General features: G+C 38.5%; 1 protein-coding gene across 2 annotated transcripts in view; it reads left to right on the top strand.

Moving 5' to 3' along the window:
- The window catches only part of TET1 (tet methylcytosine dioxygenase 1), an 88,741-nt gene that overhangs the window by 44,236 nt on the left and 27,089 nt on the right, over positions 1-17,416 (top strand). For both annotated transcript variants that reach the window (XM_074830280.1, XM_074830281.1), the window contains 4 exons: positions 562-652; positions 1,290-1,383; positions 14,283-14,491; positions 15,407-15,557. In XM_074830280.1, the coding sequence (XP_074686381.1) occupies positions 562-652; positions 1,290-1,383; positions 14,283-14,491; positions 15,407-15,557 (545 nt within the window). The remainder of the gene's footprint in view (positions 1-561; positions 653-1,289; positions 1,384-14,282; positions 14,492-15,406; positions 15,558-17,416) is intronic.

Below are 17,416 nucleotides of genomic sequence, written 5' to 3'. Positions count from 1 at the left end.
TGCTGTGTTTTGAGACTATCAGAGTGCACAGATGGAAAAACAAGTTGGAGACTTAACAACAGATTGTACACAAGCAGATTGTATCATCTTTGCTTTAATGTTCTGAATCAAGAGAGTGCTAGTTAAGAGGCCTGGATTATGTTTTCTGTTCTGTAGTATATGAATATCGGTTAGATTTTTTTTTTTTCCCCTTAATTCTTCTTTGTCTACAATTAACTAATAATGTTTTCCTACCGACAAGGATATTGGGAAGCTTCTTAGTCAATACATGTCAGCTTCCATAATGAAAATTTGTAAAAGAATGTAAAATATTACTATAATTAGGATTACTTTATAACATAGAGGAAAAATACTAGCACATTAATAGGAGGAAACAAGTATAAAATAATTTTGATGCCTCTGAGGAGAAAAATCTGTCATACTCTGTATTCATTACATTTCAGGGACAAATTTTAGGTAATGTAATTTGGAAGATGTTTTTCTAAACCATTTCTAAGCTTACTTGTAATGGTGTAAATAAATTTTGTACATGCCAACTTAGTTTTCTCTACCTGCTTACAGAGCAAATTATAGAGAAAGATGAAGGCCCATATTACACACACCTCGGGACAGGACCAAGTGTTGCTGCTGTGAGAGAAATAATGGAGAACAGGTGAGGAAAATTTAGCATTTAATGCTCACAGTATTTTTAGCTGTCTAAACAGGAAAGAAGAAGAGCTATGAGAAATCGGGTGATATGTTTAGCTTTGTTTTTCTAAAATTTTGCAGTACTCATTTGTGAAGTGTTTTCTTCTTCAGATGTGCATGAGGTGAGCATTAGCATTTCAGTTCCAAACTTGTGTGTCTTTACTGAGGTCTTGCAGCTTTGGGGTTGAATTTCAAGTGCAGTGTGCTTTTAGGTGCCATTGAAGTTAATAGGAATAACAGAGACAAGCAGCCGGCAAAATTAGTTTTCTAGTGTCCTACATGTGAAGAAGCTGTGGCACACTGAACAGAAAGGTCACATTAGTGACTGAATGCACTAGGATTTACAGACAGATAATGTTTTCTTCCTCAAATAATGTTACTTTAGCAGCCGAAACTTGTTACCAGAAGAGAGATGTCAAAAATCACTCTTGCAAGTAGGATTTTAAAATTAAAAGGTATTTTTTGACATTATAAATATTTTGGTTTTCTTCTGTTCTCAGTAAAGTAAATATAAATTTGTTATTCTTGTTTTATTGAAAATGTTTCCTGTTTTAAAATGGTCCACAGCAGTTTGTTTTACTCCTGAACTTTTTTTAATGCAGGTATGGAGCAAAAGGAAGCGCTGTGAGAATAGAGGTAGTGGTTTATACAGGAAAGGAAGGAAAAAGCTCTCAGGGGTGTCCAATTGCCAAGTGGGTAAGTTTTTATATTACAGCAGTAAAATTGTTTTGTGTGGCTTTTAAATATGAAATTATGTGTAGTCCTTGAGCTTAAGTATAATCTGATCTTTAACAAAGATCTGGTAATTCATTTAATTGATCTACAAGTCTGCCTTGAATGATGAGGCTAAGGAAAACTTTTTATTTTATTTAAGATGTGGTGCTATATGTTAAGCTGTGGTTTGAATGAGTGCGAAAGAGAGGTTCTTAACAGAATTAGCAGAGATGACCAAATCAAGGGTAAGAAGACCCTGACAGTGTCCAAAAATTGGAGCGTCTAGTGAAATATGTTATTGGGAAGTGTGAAAAAGAGAAGAGAAGGGATGGTTGCTTGGGAGAGTTGGGAAACTATCCAGTAACTTTTTTTACAACCTTTCTCAGTTGTATGAACACATGAAGAAAAGAGTGTGATGGAAGTGATGAGGAAGTTCAATCTCGTATGCCATAGACTTCATTACTGGTTTTGAGGAACTGAACTCAGTATTTGGAAATGGAAATGTTATAGTGATAGTTTTCACCAAAGTCTTGTCTCACATTGCTTCATAGGAGCCAGGAAATGAGGTAACAGACACAAGCTCCAGGAGAGAGCTTGGAAAGAATTGATTGTCCTTAATCTTTGATGAAACCACCAAGGGAGGTAAAAAGTAGGCTAGAAATCTTGTAAACTGAGTTTTGGAAAATAATAAAATAACTTGGTTGTTAAAAGAAAAAAAAATTATTGCTGTATTTAGGAATCTCAGACTTGATTGAACAAAGAAAGATAACGGTACAGTTGGTAGACTAGCATTTGTAACTACATGACAAAAATAAGTTTATTACATGTTGTGCGTGAATAGTATTGCATGCTAAACATTCACTGCTTATGTTTGGAACAGTCAAAATGTGTTTTCTGTACTCAATACATAAACTATTTTTCAGAAAGGAATCCCATATGTGCATGTTGCTTCAGATAATATTTAATAACAAATCAGCATCCACGAAAAAAAGGATGGTAAAACTAATTTCATAAACAACTGACCCAAAAAGAATCAAATTATTTTTCAAGTAAATAAAACAGTTTTAACAGAGGAGAGGAGTTAAAAATCTTATCTTAGAAATAGTTGTGGGCAGTTGAAAGGAGGAAGGCATTTAAAACTAACTCTTAATCCTTGATTTTTCTGTTGCCAGTATCGGCATACTGTCTTTTATGTAAACCAGAAATGATAGATTTTATTGTATATCTGCATGGCTGTAGGTGTCCCGACATGTGTGTACAATATGAGTCAGAAAGCACTCGGATGCATACAGAAAAGGCTGTTTTAAACTGTAGGGACCTGCTCTCCAGCTAGATTTTCACATTTCTGTATGTAAAGCGTTGGTGAGAGTAAGCTTTAATGTTCATTTCACCTAAGTTCCAATCTTGTTTTATGCAGCAGTGACTTTTTTTGTGTGCGAGTTCAGACCCAAAGAGGATGAATGCTTTTCCAAATCTGCTTACTGTTACTGTGTGACTGTTCAATACAAGAGAGGGAAGGAAATCACTGAAATCTCTTCTGTAGAACTGTTTCATCCTGTATAAAATCCACATTTTGGGGTTGGTATTCTTAATGTGCTGCATGAATTTTTCATTGGCAATGCTAATTTTAATCCTTATAACAGAGCATATTTGGGTTTTGGCTATGGCCAAAGAAACATAATTGTGAAATTTGTTTGAAAGCATATGGAAAAAGTTTGCTGTGCTCTCTGATACTTGCAGTCACAAGGTTCTGTCAGCTGCACAGAGACTTTCACTTACTCTTTTACAGTGTACTTTGGGACAGACTCGTTTCTGCTTTGCAGATGGACAAGCTATTGCCCTTAGGGCTCCTGAGAGACTTGGTGGTGAGAGCACCAGAGTGGAGCTCTGCTGAAGCAAATATAAGAAAAAATTGAATGTATCTGTTGATCATACTGAACTATTTTTCCCAATTAATCTTCCCTATTTCCACTAGATAATTTTGTCTTAGTGGTTCATTAGAAACATTTTAAGATTAAAGTAGGCTCTAAAATACCTGTGTCCATAAATTCTTCTGTTAGTGATTGCATTTCATAATACTGATTCCTTCCTAAATAGTTTTTGCTTGAGTGGCTCCAAACATGTGCCTGCTGTGTTAAACATTTACTGAGAGGGACTCCTTTCCCCAAAAGGAGTTAAGGTTTTCTTCCTCAGATTTCAGGTTACCATAAACTTGCAGAATCTTTTATCTTTCAGTCTTTTTTTGAGAAGAAATAAACATCTGTCTCTTCTGTATTTCTCTGATGTATTGCATTTTAGGGTGATACTTTGTCCTCCTGGACGTGGACAAGAATGATCCTATTAGTTGAACCTAAATATGATCAGTAAATGCTACCTAGGGTTTGAAACCTTATGATGGCAGTATGTGTAAGCATTAGACTGACACCCACATGAGCTGAACTGTGCGAAGATGAACTTGCTATTGTTTTCACCACGTGTGGCACCAAGGAGACTGCTTGACCTCTGATTTTTTCGCATCAGAAATTGTATTGTCTCATTTTTATGTCAAAATAGAATTCATAGAGTTTTGCTGAGATTTCAACGTGTGGATATCTGTTTAGGTGATAACTGTATGATTAGAAAATAAATTCCCATTCTCTGATATAGGCCCAGGTAAATGTACTCTCTTTTCTGTTTGGATTTCTTTTGCTTTTTTGCTTTGTCCAAGTTCATCATACTTCATAATAAGTTAAAGAAAAAAAACCCTTTGAAGTACTGAAATTACTGCCTGTCATTCTTAGTAGCCCATTCATATAATAAAAAGCTCCATGTTACTGTGCATCCCCTATAACCAGCCAGTGGTAAGTGACCTGACTCATATCAATCCCATTGTTTTATCAGTGCTTTAGCTGATAACAGATTTGTTGTGGTTTGGTTTTTTTCTGCTCTCAGTGTGTCTGATGGTAAATTATAATTACCTCTATTTATGAGAAATGGTTTATGAATTTGTTAGTTGTTCATGAGCAGCTCACTGTAGGCATAATCCTGCTGCACTGAAGTCAAAGATACATGTCACTGACCTCAGAGGAGGTCAGCTTCAAGTCTTAATGTTTTCTGGATTAAACCCATTTCCTATGCCTTCTCCTGGCTTCAGTGGACATTGGCTTGGATCAACTAAGCTATTGTTGCTATCCATTGTCTTTATTCAGAGTTGCAGTGTAATTTTTAAGGCTCCAGCTCTGAATAAAGACCAGAGATAAGAAGTGATAGAAGTGGCCAGGTCAGGGCAGAGGTCCTTGCCGATACCCTGTCTCCAGTGCTGACCGATAGCAAAAGGTGTAGGAGCAGGGCAGTTCCCTCCCAGAAGACTCAGTTTCCAGTAATTCATAGCTCTGTGGTTCCCTGAGCTGGAGGCAGTGTCTTTGTGCTCAGTTGCCTTTTATAAATATTGTCATCTTTATTTCTCCTTTTCCTTCCTGTTCTCTTATGTGAGGAGTTAAAATGCTGGCTTAATGTTTTCAGCCTTGTGCTCTATTCCCAGTAATTCCTAGCAGTTGTTTTTGCTTTTTCTCTGTTGGAGAGCACTGATTTGGCATTTTTGTAGCGCTTTCTATCATTATGCCAGACTCTCATTCCTGCATGGTAATGGCCAACTCAGAGTCCATCTCTATCTGAAAATAGAATTGTTTTCACCATGTGTATTAAATATGCACATCTACAGTGAATTTTATCTGCCATTTTACTGCCCGCTCAGCAGTATAAACTCCTCCTTCATTTGTTTGCAGACTGTGCTTGTCTTCACTACTCGGAATTGCTTAGTGGCATCAACAAATGTTGTCATCCTTTTATTTACCCTTAACAAACATGCTGAATAGCACAAGCTTGAGCACAGTTCAACAGAACTCCCATCGGAGACATACCAGCCTTTGTTTCCTGTCTTTTCACCAATTATTCATGTGTGGTCTTTTGATTTGTCCCAAGACACATTAGGGTTTTTTTAAGAGCCTTTACTAAAGGACCTATTGAATGGCTTTTGGAAATCTAGAAAGACCTGCAGTATGAATAAGCTGTGACTTCAGTTCAGAAAAGTTTATTTGACTTCTCCCTGTGCAACACACTTTCCTGTGTGATCACTGCTTTGCCCCACACAGATACCAGGCTCATGTGATCACTGAATTAACACCTTTCTTCCAGGGTCTTTTTACAAAGTAGTATCCTCTTGGTAATCTTCAGGCCCTCTGGTACTAGTGTATTATAAATCAAGACAATGCATATCACATTTAATATTTCACTTGTTTCATCTTTGAGTTTCTTTGGTGAATATCATCTGGACTTGGCAAATTGCTACTGTTTGGTAGGGGGGAGGGTTGTTTCATTTTGGGTTTTTTTGTTGCTATTGTCCTATAACAACTTTTGTCAGGGCTTTAACTTTAGAAAAATATCCTCAGCTGTCCTCTGTGAAGAAGGTTTCTGACACAGGAATCTTCCAACCTTCTTGTCTGTGAAGACAGCAGAAGTGGGTTTTGCATCTTGAGCCTTACCTTCTCTGAGTGTCTTCTTTTGTGTGTTTGTTTTTAAACACTTTGATGATCTGTTGACCCTCCAGATTCTGTTAGCCAGCTGGTGACCCTAATTAGTTTGAAAATACACTATTGTGGGGCTTTTATGCCTTTTGCAAGTAGTTTCTCAAACCCTTTCACTTCTGTACTGTCTGCCATTTTTGAGTTTTATATTTATAACTTGACAGATCTTTATTATCTTTTCTGTAGTGTTGGTTGTATATTAGTTGGATATGTAAGTAATAAAAAAATAGGAGTAGATTAAAAATGGATAAAAACCCTGATTACAGATACTTTAAAAATGTACTTAAATTTGAAATTACAGTCCTGTACAGGCCTGAGCCTAATATTAGCCAGTGAAATTAATCAGTTTTTTAAAAGTAATGCTTAGATAACCCATTGTTATAACCAAGATTTTATAGATCATTGAACAGATAGGAATTTGTAGCTGAATGCCAGAAACTACAATTTGTTGAGTGCTGAATGAGCCTTAATAACAATAGATTATTCTGCAGGTGCAGAGAAGATTATTTTTTTCAGTTTGCTAGTTTTGATTGAGTTGAAAATGATTTAAATAGGGAATTGAAAAAGCAAGAAAACTGATAAGTTACTCTAGCTTTTAGGCTTTCTATGTATAAGTTATTGTTAGTATTAGAAGAGATATGTAACTTATTAAAGAAAATGAAATGGTGAATGAGCAAGGTACTTTGCAGTGGATGATCATTACTAATCAACCGAGCTGTCAGAGGACCACTTCATCGGGAAGTCAGGCACGTGTAAGCAGACTCTCTGATGCTTATTTTCTGTATCTTGCTTGGCAGTGAAACGGTGAGGAGATCTGGTGTGGCACTGCTAGCTAGGGGTTAAGGAAGCTGTCATGGTATTTGGAATGTGATAGAATGGGGGATTTTTGAAATACATTTGAAAAGGGCTTTAAAGTAAATTCTCCTGGACTGACTCTTCCCTGGCCACAGGTTTAAGTAGAATGTGCATCTCCATTCTGCTTTAAACAGCTTACTGCACTTGAAGCTTTTATTTCATTTATTAAACCATCTTTATGATTGAATGATGTTCTCCATAGGAGAAGTCTGGAAGGAAACTAGTTTTGGCACATGGAGAGGGTGGAGGCTTTGTTCACCTTTTTGGACAACATTGTATTAGAGCATCACTTTCTTGCCATAATGTTGTAATACATTAAGTTAGTGTGTGTAGCGGGTACTACAGCTGTGTAGGCACTATTTTCACTGTTTGCTAGGAGGTATGCCTGTTAAATACAAAATTAGGGGAGTTTATTTTGGGTGAAAATGTTTGTAATGTTATCCAAAGCAAAGCCGTTCTTTGTTAAAGGCTGTAATGGTTTGAGATTCAAAATTATTAGAAACTTTTACATGGTTTCTGAAATAAATAAAAGTGTTTTAATGTTGTTTAATATGAAGAACTACTCAAATATTTTAATAAACATGAAACAAAAAAGCTATATTAAGGTAAACAAAGTTAAGTATTATAAAAGAGCAAGCATTTTAAGTTGCTATTATAACTACCGTAATAAAAACAAATGGGATACCTGAACAAACTGAGAGAGTAGATTATTATTGTCATCCATATCATACAAAGTGCAGTTTACCATTGCCTGCAATGTAACAGAAAGGGAAGTTTGAGGGAGTAGGGAGGGTAAGAGGGCACCGGGAGTTGAGACTTGAATTTTGTCCTCATTTCTTCGGTATTGGTTGCATGATTATAGAAGAATCACTTAATACTGCAGCCTGCTCATTTGTAAACAGTACAATACTGCCTCCAGTAGCAACTTGAAAAAAGGTGTTTGTAGATAATTGCAGATACCAAACTTCCTGTAAAAACAGCTAAGTAACTTCGTAGTATTGTGATTGATGGTAACTGTTCTGTGCTAACTCTTTTGATGTAGGCTGCCAGTACTCGAGAAGAGAGAATTTAGGGAAGTGGAATTTATTTCCGTTTTAATATCTCTTAAACACACTGAGAATAAAAGGATATAACATTTTCCAGTAAGAAAACAGTTTAATGTGGTTTAATGTGTATGTAGGGGTGAATTAGGAAAAAGGAGGGCAGACTCACTTCTGTGGCCAACAAGAACATTTCTCCTGCTGTCTGCTACACAGCGTCTCCTGCTAGAACAGCAGCACTGTGCTCTCCTTTGCGCTGGTGTAGGTTGTATGGTGTGGAATTGTAGCTTAGCAGAGATTCTTGTCCTCTGTACAGAAGGCTCCATACACAGACTTTGCACAGAGGCAAAATCTGCAGGTTAGAAAACTTGAAGCCAAACTGTTCTAAATGAGTCACCTATTTCGGAAAATAACAGTGAGAGTAAATCAACTACTGATATCCTGCAAAGGAGACATAGCTATTTTACTGAAGAAATTCAGAATGAGCTGGAGGGAGTATTGCAGTGGAACCACATGGAGATTAAATAAAGCTAAAAAAAGGACCTTTTTGTTGGTTCCATTATTTTTTTCATCCAGTAATTTATAGCAGTGTATTTAACTCACAATTAAAATTTTGCACTATTTGCTAGTGGTGTCTGGTTTATATCATGGTAAAGTTAACACAACTATTCTGGTGATCCTAAATTGGGAAGCAATTTCTCATCCATGTGGTAATTCAGCATCTGGTATGCTGAGCTTCTGCAGTCTGACTCTTAGCTACTTACATAAGTCATGTGCGTGCTAATTTAGATAGACTGGCTTACGTTTAAGGACACCAAGTAATTTTTATTCACAGTGTACTTATGCCTTGTTCTAGAGCTCCTGCCAAGGGTTGAGACAGTTGCTTCAACAATCTAAAAGAAATAATTCAAGTAATTAGAAATCGAGCATTTGGACAGCTGAAGCAGGATTTATTGATAGCATAACTTTACTGATGCTGTTCAATACATTCAGAAATGATTTGAAAAAAGTTGGAGACATTGAGGTGGCAAACTGCTGATGATACAGAGTTGTTCAGGATCATGAAGAGCAGGGACAGATATCATAAAGAGCAGGAAGGACTTGTGATCCAGAATGAATGGCCGCTAAAATGATAGATAAAATTCACTTGATAAAGTTACACAAAAAGTGGGGTTACTGTGGAGGAATAAAGAAAACATGAACCATAATTTTGTCTCTGTGAGGAAGCATGTTGTACCCCAGCCTTTACCGTCCTGTTCTGGTCCCCCAGTTCAAGAAAGCACAGCAGAACTGGGAAAGACAGGTAGAGGTGCAGATTCACCATCCTGACAGAGGGGGAGGGGGAGAAAGGGCTCTTGAAAGTGTTTGGCATGGAGAGCAAGCAGAGTAGCAATCTACTATTCACAGTCCCATCCTGTATCAAACCTAGAGGGCACTAGCAGGGGGTGAGCTCAGCGCAAAGAACAGGTAATGTTTTTTTCTTTTAGTCTGGAATTAAGCTTTGCCCAGGAATGTAGTGGATGGTAAAATGCCGCATAGATTTAGAAGTGAGTGGACAAATGTACAGAAGGCAAATCCTTCGAAAGCTGGGAGAGAGCACGTCCCCCAAGCTGCCGGCCGGTGTCTGGAAGGTGCCTGGCAGTTAGTTCTTGAGAAGCATCTCCGCATCCGAGTGCCTTTCCTGATGCTCATCCCTAAGCAACTGCTGTTAGTCACTCTCAGGATCCCTGTCCACTCTCAGGCTGGACAGTCCATTCCTCTGACCTCGTCTTGTTCTTGTATTCTTTAAGTCTTAGCATCCCTTTCTGTCTCTTCACTATCCTTGTATGTAAGGGAGTGAAAAACTTTTCCTCTTATTTATCCCATAACTGGTTGCTGAATTGCTGGAGCAAATTCTGCTCTGCATGGCACCTCTTCAGTAAATATACTCTAGCTTTTGGCTCCTGCTTTTTGTTAAGAAAATTGGGTAAACCTCTACTTTTGTGGCTTGTGGAAACAGAGGTTTAGCTGTGGTATGTTGCCATAATAGCAGTTGATTGTTTTTCTCTCCTAGCTGACTGGCTGTGCTCACCTTGAAGGCTTGCTCATATTCTCAAATTCTGCCATTTGAGAATATCTGGGCTAGCTAATAAAATAGATTACTTGAATTGCTGCCTGGCTTTAGAGGTCCACATAAACAAGGACACATGGGTAGCCCCAGTAGTGCAGAACAGGCATGGTACAGAAAGCAGTAGTGATGGGTGCCTGACTACAGCACAGGAGGGATGTACAGAACTTGGCTTGAGAATGATCAAAATAAAGGAGCATCCTGCCCAAATCAGCAACCTACAAGGATGATACTTGTGGTATTGTGTGTCCAAATATGTATGTCCATAAGAAAGCTATCTGGAAGGAGGTGTGTCCCATTTCAGTTTTTTCTTTTGTCCTAGACATGGTTATGTTGGTAAACATGTGAGGGAGTGGGTAGTATGTAACTTCATGCCCAGTTATTGTGAGTGAAGAACGGGGCTGACAGGTATTGGTCATGCGCTAGGGGTGAGTTTTTAGGTCTGTTGCTTTCCAGAAGTGCTGTGTTGCAGATGAAACAGATTATTCATTGTTAATGTGGGACTCTTTTGATGGATACTTAGTACTGATGACAGCTAGTCCTTGCTAAAATGACTTGAGGGATCATCTGGTCCTACATACCTGCAAAAAGATGACCAAATGACATTTACTTCACAAACTTTTTACAAGTCTGTTTTGTTGATTATATTATTTTTCGATGTGAGTCACTAAGAAGTCAGGGTTATCTTGTGTGGAAGAGTAATTACAGGGGAAGAGTTAGTATTTTCCCATTTTAAAAACCCTAGCTTTAAAGTTCCACCACTTGACAAATGTTTTACTTTCTCATTCCTTTTAAATGCATTAGGGACCAAAATTAAGCGAACTGAAGCATAGATTTATTTACTTTATCACTGTTGTGAACTACATCACAGAAATCATGAGTAATACCAACAACTTCTAGACACAAGATTTGCCAGCTGATTTGTGCATTGTTCACAATCCCAGGAAACATTGAGGGACTTGCTCTATTTGTGGCATAATATTTGTCATCTCAGTGTTTCATAGATACACAATAAGTACACCGGGAATTATGTTTGTAACCTCTCAGTAGCAAATAAATATGCATTTTAAATTATTGCATGAAGAATTGATTAGTAAATTGCATTATTATCATATTCTCTGTGGCTGTGACAATATACTATTTCCCATTTGCCTTACTGAGGAGGACACCGTGTCAAATGCACGCTGAAAAGAAAGGAATCAAGTGAACTCAAGTGTAGGCTGAGATTTTATATATGCTACTCTCCTGAGGACATTATTAAGACAGTGTTGTATGACTTTAACAAGTGTGATGTTTCTGTAAAGTAAATGGCGGGGCAGTTGGTTAAAACAATCTATGGTTTGGTGATGATTAAGGTTGAAAAGATCTTGGAACCATTCCCAGTAACTTTAAGCTGCAGAAACTGGAGTAGAAATAAAGAAATAAACTGGAGACAGCTAAGGAAATGATCAGTCAACTAAAACCTTACTAGGTCTGTTACTTAGAAAAACAGTAAGAAATCTGATTTATGAGCACATCAGGCTACATCTGGATAAGCAGTACACAGCTTAGTCATATTTTGGATTGTATTAATTGCTCAGTTTTACTTTTGCTTAATATATATCTACACCTATACATACAATTTATTGTAGAGTTCAAAAATTTATTTGATGCAGTCAGGCACTGGAAAACAAATGACAAGTTGGAAATTAATGAAGTTACATCAGTGTTAAAGCAGCTAAGAAGTCACCAAGTCAAACTGCCACTTTCCCCCATTAGAAAAATTGTCAAATCATCATGAATGACACAGTGTTTCTGTTGGCTGGATTTATTCCATAGTTTTCAGTTGTCCTGGTCAGATGTGCTTTTCTGTATATTGAGTGTGGTATTGCTGTGGATTTATTATTATTATCACAAAAGAGAAGCTCTGTTTATTACTGCTGTGAGAGTGCCAGCCATAGCAGGTGAAGGGGCATCATCAGTTTATGCAGGAAAAGCAGCGTGGCTCCAGCTCGGTCTGCACTGTCACTGGCTGTGGGCCCAGAGCAACTGTGACTGTTCTGGTGCCAGTTCTAGTGCTCTTCTAAGACCTTAACAGTCAGGTGAGAAAAGTGCCTTATCTCTGTGAACAACAGGACAGGAGCATTCCAGCTGTAGTGGCCAGACGAGCATAGGATGTAACCTCGTAAGAGCTACAGAAATTAAATTCAGACAACTAATAAATCCATCAGCTACCTTTGTGGCCTGAAAGATGATGGATTGTAAAATGTTTTTGGGTCCAATAAGAGTATTGCATTCTCTACTGCATGCATAATGAAGCAAATTCCAGCCATGTTGAAGTCCAAGGAAGTGTGGTGTTAGTTTAAAGGAAACTACAAATTTCCTTCCTGTCCATTTGTCGTTTTCCCTCGACTGGGTATTTTCAGTTTAGAACTATATGAGAACTCAAAAAGGGCAACCCAATGTTGTACTGAGAAATGAAGAGGTACCAGATTTCTTTATTGAAGTTACAAAGTCTACAAACCAAAAAAAGAAAAAAGAGTAAAAGCATCACCCTTCATGCTGAGTAACGAAATTAAATTCCTCTCCTTCTGACCTGAAGGAACTGTGCTGCCTCAGGAATGTAAAACTCACACCAACATGAATAACCTGTATTGTATAGTAGCCATAATAGATTTTCCGTAAACCTCACTCAAATGTAAATGAGTTGCATTATTTTTCTTTCTTTATAAAAAATACTGTACTGGTTGGTCAGCCACAACCAAGACTCCTTTTGAGGAATGCTATCTTGGATGCATTTGCTTGTTTTCTCATTAAGTTTAAGGCTGATTGCAAGACTGTATGATTAACGTTAGAAGGGCAATACTTCCACTCTTGACACAAATTAAGCTTGCTGCTTCTTGCTAAGTCTGCACAGATTCCCTCTGAAACTGTTCATCTGTTGAAAACCTTATTTGCAGATTAATTGCAAGTGTACTTTGGTCCCCACTTTTAATGAGTTCAAATAATTTAGATATTCACAGCTGATCAGGCTAGGGGTCACATATGAATGGCAGCTGCGTGTCTGGCAACAAAGAAGCTTTGATGTCAGTCCAATAGGGAAGCTGCCTGAAAGCTCAGATGTTTGTAGGTATTTGAAAAGTAAGTGAAACTGTTGCCTTCCTGCTTTTATAGTCCATGACTAGTAACACGCCTGTGGGAGCTCTGCTGATGGAGAGGTGTTGGTGGGAAGCCAGGGTGACCGACTGCTTGCCCCGAGCAAGCGTATTGCAGCGATGCTGGCAGAGAATATCGGCAACGTCAGGGCTCGCCATCTGCACGCAGTAAGGAGAGACTTGCTGGTCCCCACCCGATGTATGACAGAGCTGAGGAAGACGATTTAGCCTCTAGTGCCTGAGAGAGGACCAGACCTAATATGTTTGAAGCTTAACGCTGAGGTCTTGACACCTTTGTTGGAAGCCTTGTACAGGCTACCCTGGCTAAAATACACTTGAAGAATAGATAAACATATTTTCAAAGATTATGTTCTTGTATTAACTACTTTTAATGCATTTTTTTGGTCGTCTTACAATGCAACTCTGTTTCAGATTGTGATAAAAACCTAAATATGTGGGAATAGGACTGTCTAGCTTTTTTCTTTTTTTTAGTTCAGTGGTATATTGTACTGTGCCATATTGTGTTAGTCTTTGTGTTTTATGGATAAGATTGACAAGGATTGCTTTGTATTTCATACAGTTTAGTAAAAAACTTCAGCACTCTGCTAATATCTTTAATGTAGGGATATGTTTTGAAAAATGTCATTGCTTCCTCCACTAAGAACACAGTTTATTTTCATCAATTTCTTCTAATCTTACTTTGTGAGGTGGGGAAACATTTTATATACTGACATGTCACTGGAGTAACCATCCTAACCCACGTATACGTGTGCCTTTGTGATGTACTTTTATGTACCTGCATTCCGGGTTTTGGCAATACCTTTTCAGTATTACTTTCAAGGTAACTGTTAGGTTTGCAGTGGATCTGTTGTCTCAGGGTTATTATTTCCTTCTAGTGGTTATTTTCCTCTTAATCCATCTTCTTTATTGTTTGTGTAGAACACCTAAAATATTCCTCCTCCTGTGAAAACATACTGCTATTTCTTCTACAGGTAAAAAGACAACGCAAAATTGTGTTCTACACCAGAGATCAGTGTGTGGTGCTGTCCCAGTCCTGCTTACTGACGGACACTCTCTGAGCAGCAGTATTTCTTACTCTTCCAGGCCTTACATGTCCCAAAGAAGAGTAACACATTATGTGTTTCCTATGCTTTTCTAAGAATAAACAAAATGATTCTTCCAGGTGATACGGAGAAGTAGCGATGAGGAAAAGTTGCTGTGCTTGGTACGTCAGCGTGCAGGACACCACTGTCAAACTGCCGTCATCGTGATTCTCATACTGGCCTGGGAAGGGATCCCTCATCTCCTGGCTGATACACTGTACAAAGAACTGACACAGAGTCTCAGAAAATACGGCTGTCCCACCAGCCGCAGATGTGCGTTAAATGAAGAGTAAGTTACTTCAGTAGTAAATTATTGTTGCGTTGCCTGTTGAATGTTCTGTAATAAATAACTTGAGAATTCAATAGTTCGGCTAATAAAATAAATATGCAAAAGCTCATTTAAAACTACAAACCACTAGGTGTCATTTCAGTATAAGACTTAGTTCCTGGCTTCTCCTAGAGATCAGGCTCGAAGTGATAGTCACACAGATTACACCCAGGGAAAGGGGTGGCAGCCCAAAGACAGTCAGTGTGCCCTTTGTACACAGGGCCATGCTGAAAAGCTGCTAAGAAGGTGTTATGTGACTTTTTTAAAAAAGTAAGAGATTGAACACTCCAAATTAGGATTGTCCTCTCTCTGCCTCTAGAGGAATTTAGTTTGTCTAGGTGATATACTGCAGCTGAGGCTCTGCTGTCTTTGGGCTGATTTTTGTGTAGCCCACATCTAACAGACGCTAGTAGCTGTACAGTGACCAGAAACTAATGCTTGTGTTCTCAAAGGGTTGGGCTGAGTAGAGTTGTTCCACTTCGAAAGTTAGATCAAATTGGAGCTAATGGTACTGTTGCACATAACAAAATAATTATTGGATTTAAGGGTAACCTTTTGGAGCAGCGGTATTTTCTTGGATGAAAATTTTATGCAGCTGGAGAAGTCAAAATCAAAGTAGCATGGGTATATTTATATAGCTATAGATGAGTGTTATGTATTCCCCAGAAATGAGGCTTTGGGGAGTTGAGACTGTCTTTATGGGGGAAAAAGTCAGTTCTCTACACATGAATATTTCCTTAACAGAAAAGATCTGGTTAAACTGTATATTTTATAAATTCCCATGTTGTTATGCTATGTATTATAAAAGAAATAGCAAATAGCATTGATCTAACAATGCGTTGTCAGCTGACTTGACATCTTTATTTCCTTTCATAGTCGTACTTGTGCATGTCAAGGACTTGATCCCGAAACTTGTGGAGCGTCATTCTCATTTGGCTGTTCATGGAGTATGTATTTCAATGGCTGTAAATTTGCCAGAAGCAAAAACCCCAGGAAATTTAGGCTTCTCACAGATGACCCTAAACAAGTAAGATTTCTTCTATTTATTTTATTGGGTTTTTCCCTCAAAATACTTATTCTGATGATTTTCAGAACTAGAAATTAAATGTACGGATATGCACCCCATCTCCCACGCATATATTGCATAGCTTATCACACAGGCACCCAACTAAATGTTTTGTAACTGTAGTATTTATAATTTTTCCACTGTACAAAACCTGTTGTTTACTATGTATTTAAATACCCTAAAATGATCCTTAAATGCTTTTCTGTATGCATATTTAGCTCCACAGTGGAACTCTGTATGAAATGTTAATTCTTTGTTAAGTATAACATGCAGCTAAAGGTTTTTCTAAGCACCAAGCCTGCACCTCAGAGATTGAGTCCTTTTGCCTTGTCATAGAAAACTTTGTACCCTGGGTTGCACTGCTTTCGCACTGACACAGCTGACAACCTGGTCTTCTGTCTGCCACCTAGAATAAACTGCTTTTTCTGTGGGCAGCATGTTTTTTAAACACGCTTGAAGGAATGAATACACTGAAATATGATGCAGTGAAATGTAATTGCTGCTTATGAGTGTTAGTGATGACATAAAACTGAGATAGCACAGAAAATACAGTGATGTGAAGCAACAAACCTCTAAAAAAACCCCACAAAACCCAAATTTGTTTTTTACGTTGGAAATATTTTCATGAAGAAGGAATAAAAGTGTTGTAAACTGATAACCACTGCTGGGTGAACGTACATTCCTCAGGGTAACTCAAAAGTGCCTTGTGTTCTGACTGTAGATGTCTCTAACCTCACTCCCCTGTGGAACTCCCGGGTAAAAGTATCATGCCTTTCCTAGCACATCTGGCATGCTTTAAGAGACACATGCTATAGGGCAGTCAGTTACCCAGTTCTCCATTTGGGTTACCATGCTGATAATCTTTCTCAGCTCCCGAACTTCACTGCTGTCAGCAACAGAAAAGACCGAGCTGGTTGAAGTCCAGACAGTAGTATTCTTGCATTTTTTCATGTGTAGCGTACACATGCAAATGTACATGTGATGTGAAACAGTAATTGTTTCTTGGGAGAAAGAGATGTCACTTGATTCACTGGAGCTAAATATGCCTCCCAAGCCCTAACTTTTTCCTGAAACAGTTGATGAAGCATCTTTCCTGCTTATGTGCATGAATGCAAAACCCTCAGTCTCCTCCGAGTTGTGCTGTCCACTCGCATTGTGGGTATTCACAAACTTTATTAGAGCTTAAAGTGGGGGGCTTCTGCCTCAGCAGAGTAGGGAGCACACAGCCCTGCTGCCCTTCTTCTCACTGGATATATGACTAAGGCAGTACAAGCTGAAAACAGCTCTGCTTGTCTCAAATGGCTCAAGCGGGAATTTGTTTTATAAATTTTCAGTTTACAGAAAAACGTTTATTGGGCATTCCTTCATTTTAGGAATCTTGTTCCCCTTCTCCTTTGTCCCTTTCCATTCTCTGTGATCTTGTGTTTTCAGGTTCTCCCCTTGCGTAATGCTGTGCATGGAGCACTCTGTGCATGTGTTTGCTCTGTAGGTTTCTAATGCTTTTAATAACATTAGCTGGGGAATCGGCAAAGGCAGCAATCTCCATATGCGCTGGCTAATGAAGTACTGGACTGTGCCAGCTCTCTTGCAGGACAGCTCAGACAGATCTGTCTGCGATCAGAATATGCTCTGTGAGGCTGCCAGCTCTGGTGGTGGCAGCGCTTCCTCCGTGTTTGTAAAACGGCCCCCCTGAGCCCCGTTCGGACGCTCAGTCAAGCACAGCGGCGTTCACAGCAGCGTCTAGAAATGATGCCCCACTCACGAGAGCTGTCTGGCATTGCCTGTTCACTGGACAGGAAACCTGCAGGTTTTTGAGGAGA

The sequence above is a fragment of the Strix aluco genome, chromosome 7, assembly GCF_031877795.1.
Source record: "Strix aluco isolate bStrAlu1 chromosome 7, bStrAlu1.hap1, whole genome shotgun sequence".
Taxonomy (NCBI): domain Eukaryota; kingdom Metazoa; phylum Chordata; class Aves; order Strigiformes; family Strigidae; genus Strix; species Strix aluco.
This window is presented reverse-complemented; position numbering and strand designations above follow the sequence as displayed.